The sequence below is a fragment of the Branchiostoma floridae genome, chromosome 11, assembly GCF_000003815.2.
Source record: "Branchiostoma floridae strain S238N-H82 chromosome 11, Bfl_VNyyK, whole genome shotgun sequence".
Lineage (NCBI taxonomy): Eukaryota > Metazoa > Chordata > Leptocardii > Amphioxiformes > Branchiostomatidae > Branchiostoma > Branchiostoma floridae.
This window is the reverse complement of record NC_049989.1, coordinates 3470820-3476929: the sequence shown is the minus strand read 5'-3', so window position 1 is coordinate 3476929 and position 6110 is coordinate 3470820. Positions and strand designations below refer to the sequence as shown.

Genomic DNA, 6110 nt, shown 5'->3' with positions numbered 1-6110 from the left:
TAGCAAGTTGTGTTTGTTGTTGAATGTGATATCAAGGGCATAGAGGTTTTTGCTGATATTTCCAATGTTAAAAGTTTTCAGATTTCAAGATGCTGCATTGGGAATAGCACCTGGAACATCATAGAAGAAATTGAGATGGCACAGAGGGAGAATTACAATGTATCAACCATTCAAAGCTGTGCAGCTTAGAAGAGGAGCTACCAAGTCTTTTCAAACATATGTTGTAATGTCAAAGAATTATCAATTGTTCAATAAACTTGAATAAACCAGTTACAAAGTCAGGTGGTCATGGTTCATAGGTAATATTTTTATATACTTTTGGTCATTAGATGTCGTAAAAGTAGTATTTCCTGGTGAAATGTGATAGTTTTGATGGCAAATTTAGAATTAGCATGTGCCAAAACCCTTTAGTAGTAAGGTATGCTGATATTCAATGCTTATGGTCAGACTGTGAAAGGGAATAACTCAAGAAGGGGTTGACGGATCATCATGATTATTGGTATGTAGATAGATTAAGTGATGCTTCATGTAATTAAATATTAATTATGCAAATCAGAAGCTAATTTGCATAATTGATGTGGAAATTATCTAAACTATTTCTATTCTGTTATATTAAACATGTGATACTTGTCACTGAGATAGAGAAGAATGTTGATAGGTAATTTTTTATGTGGACTTATATAAGTGACAGGTGCCGATGACCTTTGACCTTTTGAGATATGTTACAAATTAGTATTTTTGATTACACATAATCTCGTAACCATGTCTCTAGAATGTCTGCAATAAACTGTGTTAAGAGAATCTACTACATATTTCCAATATCTGAAATATCTTAGTTATAGGATGAACAGTTTATTGATTATCGCTCTTCAAAAAGGGGTCATCTGGAAATAATTGGCCACTTTTCCAGCTGTGCATGTGCCTTGCTGAAAAAACTTAATTTTCAGCAAGTTGACCTCACCTGTAGTGAAAGAAAAAGGCAAATAAACATCTTATCTTTACTTGATTGCTACAAAATACTACTTGGACTGTGCAGAAAAGAACTTTTGAGTGGCACAATGTTTTTACTTTCTTAATTATTGCTAATTAGAAATGCGATTTTCACACCTGGCGCCACACCTGCGGACACCGCCCATGGCCCAGCAACTTTAAAGGGCCATATCTCTGGAACGGAAGGTCCGATTTTTGTTCTGTAACTTTTATTTTTCATAAATCAACACCCTCTATTAGGGAACACAAATGTTCTGATTCCCCTGGGTACAAAACAATTTCGACTGGAAACCCTATGACATTAGTAGGATTTCCAGTGCGAAAATGGAAATTGCCACGATTTTTCATTGATCGCCCTGTATTATCGAAAAAGAACTGGACCTTCTAACTTACCAGATTTGTAGTATGTACTATGGAGACCGTGACAATGTAAAAATGTTAAAGCAGGGGTATACGATTGCTGAGATATCATTTTCTGAAAAGTGCGCTATGATGCAGAGAAGTGACTTCCGGGTTCAGGGGTCACTACACAAATACCTCTGACGTCAGCCTGATTTGCAGAGCTACGGTCCGGGATCGAGTCCAGGGGAGGGTGATTTTAAATAGTTCTTGTTTCCTTTTTACATCCATTTAATATAAACAATAGTTTCAGCACATTCCAATAACTAGAAAAAACCCGTGTACACACGCAAACCTTGGCAAAATGCTAGCTTTTTTAAAGCACTTGTTTACCTTGCATTGTACTGTTCACATTGAAATAAAACAAACTATTTTTGTCAGAACTGTCGGACAGTGGTTTATTTGTTTGAACTTTACACAGGCCATTTTCTGTCAAACAATTCCTCTCTTGCCAAGTAACTTGCCATGCATATGATGGACTTAATGGAATTAAAGACTACAAAGTAGTACATACAATATATGTACATTAACATCCTTACTAAGATTAAACTATGTGCTTAGACTTGCACATGTGGGTTTTTTTTCGAAAAAGACACATATCTGTGTAATACAGTGGAATCCGCTTAATTGTATTGAATGGTAAATGGTTTTGGATTTTGTAATTCTATGCAATTACCCGAATTATCCAAAAGGCGTAATACAAATATTTGGAATCCACTGTATAGAACAAGTAACAGACCAATAGCAATAACATAAATAGATATGTTAACAGCATTGTGGTAAAAAAATTATTTTTAAGTCTCTTAAAATTTTCCAAGAAAACTATTGTGAACCGAAACTAGGAAGGCAGTGAACAAAGTCAAAGTCAACACATACTTTAAACCTATTAAAAAAATATAAAATGAAACTTGATGCAAGTAAAACTTAATGCTGGGCAGGGCAGAAACCCAAAAAATAAAAGCACCTCCTAAAACATAAATAGAATTAAAGATGGTGACTTCACAGAAAATCTTGGTCAGATATCCAGTTCAGTTTGTTGACCAATCGGGAATGGGCAGCAAAACAATATCCACCAAACATTAAGTCTGCAATACTGTCTACACCTAAAATTTTGTACATGCAGACTGAAGACCTTGGGAATTAAAATGTGCCTGTTTACAAAAAGATACAAAATACAGATATTGTAGTGCTATATATTACATGTAGCACCAGTACTCTTATTTCTCCTCCCAGATTCAACTTTGCCCTTCATATCTCCACAACAAAGCATTTTTGTTAAGCAAAAAAGAGGTTAAACATTTAAACAATCAGCTTCAGTACCTAGTCTTCTAATGCAGGTATCAACAGTGTAAATAACTGTGAACAGGAGATTGCAACAAAACAAAGGACTCGGTTGGAGTGGAATTTATCAGTCTCGTTTCTTCTTCCATTACAGTCTTGTTTCATCCTCCATTAAAAGTCTTCTTTCTTCCCCCATTACACAGCTGCCTTGTTTTTTCTCCACACAAAGACCAGGTTACAGTCTGTCACACCTACGATGTAGTCTCCACTGGAGCTGATGGCAACGTCATTCACACTTGGCAGCTGGGAGGGGAGAAATATCAGCAATGTGAGAATGAGAGATTTAAAGCATCAACAGCAAAGTTTGAAAATCTCTGTATCTTCTTGACAGCATGGTAACAATCAAGACATAATGTTACAGTTATGTTTTACCATCCTCACAACTGAATCAAATTGCTTTAAACAAGAAGTAAACCTACCCTGCAAAGTGTAACAATAGAATTAGAAGAATGATGTAGCTACTATCAAAAAGCTGTTTGTAAAAGAACTCAACTTACAGCAAATCTATATCTATAAGCTGAAACAAATAACTGTCCATATAAGATTAGTATACAAAGTAGGACACTATGGAAGTCTTGTGTGACCAATTCCTGCCAACCAAGCGTACCTTTGTTTCAGACAAGCTGGAGGATGGGGAATCTACAGTGAGAACCTAGGGGAAATGGGAGAAAGTCATAGCAGAAAAGATTTATAGTAGGATTGGCTGGATTGCAAACAGTGGTCGAAGGGGGTAAAATGATAGGTAAAGGTCTATTTTATCTGTATTTTCAAAGATTATTAAGTCAGTGAAAAATAATCTTCAAAAGTTTACACATACATATACTACAAACATAAAAGCAATGGTTAACAACAAAATAATCAAGTGAAATGTTTGTCTTGACTTTAATGTTCATAAATGAACTTTAAATATGCTACCTCATCTTCATCTGACTCCCTTGATAGCCTGGTCCCATTCCAAGTGCAGTCTGGCCAGAACAGTTTCTGAAAGGGTAATGAAGGCAAACAAATGTCAGGCATCTAACTTCCTATGATAAAATCTGGGCTTCTGAGAAATTACAAAATGACAAAAAGATCCAATTCACTCTATCACATAAACACTGTAGAAGATGTATACATGTGCGATATAGATCACATGTCAGACATTTTCTATGATGTCAATACATGTAGTAAAAGCTACAGCAGTGGTGACTGTTGACAAATAACAAAATGAACAGTGCTACAAAATTGACACTACAAAATCTAATCCGCTCCATAACACACAACAGTTAATGTAGAGCATGTGAAGTGAGAAAATTTAGGTCAGAGGAGGATAATACCTGTGCAGGTGGGACAGGTGTGTCCTCAGGATATTTCCTGGTCAGAAACTTGGAGACGTCGTACATCCAGGTGTTCCCCACATCATCGCCGCACACCAACACATCATAGCCTGCATAAAAAAGTTACGGCAGTCAATTCTGAGCCCCAACCATAGTCTGGCTTCATCACTAAGTCTTCAATATGCAAAGGAAGAGCCCATTTGGAGACCGAAGTATCTCAATACAAACCCAATACAAACGTAGTATCATAACAAACATTGTTCAAAGTGTGGTGTAACTCTGATCAAAAACAACTTGTACAGTTATAGCCTGAGTACCATCCTCTATAGCGACTACTGGCTCAATCCCTCTGCTTGCAATACAACCAGTCACTATGGAGGCTAGTAATCAGGCTAATACATTTGTGCTGTTTGGGAAAATGCAATCATCTGTCAACATCATGAGTCCTCACCAGGCCACATCTTGAAGTAGATGTAGTCGATGAATGTCTTGCTCCACTCCAACTGAGCCACTGGCTGAACCTTCAAGGATTTAGGTCCCTTGACCTTGATTTTGGCACCGCGTTTTAGGGTTTCTGGCAAGTTCCACAGGTAGATGCACCCATGCCCCACCAACTTGGAGGCTGAAAATTGAGAGAAGACATTATAAGTTGTACAATGTCTAGTACTTAGTAGTAACATTCTCCTACACACTGCCTTGTCTACAATTCATTATATAAAATTACCTTAAAAGTTATGGAGGCTCTGCTAAACTGGGCTGAGGTTTCCACATTTGTTTTCATTCTGTAAAGCCAAGTCTCTGATTGACTGACAGCCAGTTAGAGGCCATGCCCTCAAAAGTGCCCTCATCAGTCTCGTTTAATATACATAGAGCCTCCCAAGGCTGTTGTATAAGCTGGTTCTGTGTAGGAGAATGGTACACACACAATGCAGCACATCATGACATGAACAGATCTTAATAAATGTAGTGAAGAACTTACCAATGACCTCTGAAGAAATCAAGGTCATATTATCCATGAACTCTGTCTCCACCTCCTGTCCATCCTCTGTGCACTTCTTCACCTTTGGGAAGGTGAACTCTGTAGTGTAGGTCCTACAGAAAGGGAAAATAAAGACAGTTGTGCTAAAATCATAAATGCAACCGTAAAACGACCAGCCAGCTTCTTCCTTTTAATGTTTTTGTTCTTGGAGTCAGAAACAAGTAGCATTAAATTTTACAAAGAAATTTAGACATCTCAAATCAGTCCTACAAAAAGGAAAACTGCCTTGACATTCATACGATGTCATGATATTAAAGTAACGGGAGGTGCCCCAACACGGTACGCTTTTTCTTGCGCTCAAACTCATGGCGCTCCATCGCTAGTTGCCTGAGAGTGGTCAAATTTTGATGACTGAATTTTTTACTCATAGATTTGAACAACATACTTGAATAAGAAATGCATTCATGTGGTTCATGAACCTTTCGCGCTGCGTGTTACAAGCGGCAAACACTGAGAGACAATTTCGTGTATGTAACCTTCCAATTTTGTGCTAAGCTGGACAGTGTGCCTAACTCGGTACGCTTTTTTTTATATTTTGCTCTCTTCAGAAGTAAGTGGTAAATCTAAGTACACAGAAAAAAATTAATAGTATGATATTTTAGCTTTCTTTTGACAGTAAAATCGTGACTGTATGTACTTCTTGTCTCACATGAGGAAGCCTGTACCTAGAACAATCCAGCTGATGTTTTACCGGCAATGGGCTGAATGCATTGATTGTGAATGCCCGACTAAAAAAAAACATTACGAAAAAACGACACCGCCAACATCAACAAAACTCTGTCTGATTATATGAAAATATCATCTACATCTCTCTGTCAAGTCTTATTTTCATAGACAGCACGAATCATTTGTTACTGTCAAATAAATCTTTGGAGCGTTCTCTAGTCTGCCACCTTCACGGCCACACTCCCTTGGGAGTACAATGGTGGCAATGTTTATGTCGCTTCCTTTTGGTTGGGTTACTACTCAACAACATTTGAAGACCCATATTCATAGTGGTTTATGGAGCTTTATTTATGTGTATC

At 37.4% G+C, this 6110-nt stretch overlaps 1 protein-coding gene across 1 annotated transcript in view; it reads right to left on the bottom strand.

Moving 5' to 3' along the window:
- Positions 1–1760: 1760 nt before the first annotated feature.
- The window catches only part of LOC118425692 (leucine-rich repeat and WD repeat-containing protein 1-like), an 11110-nt gene continuing 6760 nt past the window's right edge, over positions 1761–6110 (bottom strand). Inside the window, exons 12-17 of the mRNA XM_035834727.1 lie at positions 5026–5138; positions 4498–4668; positions 4047–4156; positions 3646–3711; positions 3338–3382; positions 1761–2973 (exon numbers count right to left, since the gene is read on the bottom strand). Coding sequence (XP_035690620.1) covers positions 2866–2973; positions 3338–3382; positions 3646–3711; positions 4047–4156; positions 4498–4668; positions 5026–5138 — 613 coding nt within the window. The 3' untranslated portion in view covers positions 1761–2865. The remainder of the gene's footprint in view (positions 2974–3337; positions 3383–3645; positions 3712–4046; positions 4157–4497; positions 4669–5025; positions 5139–6110) is intronic.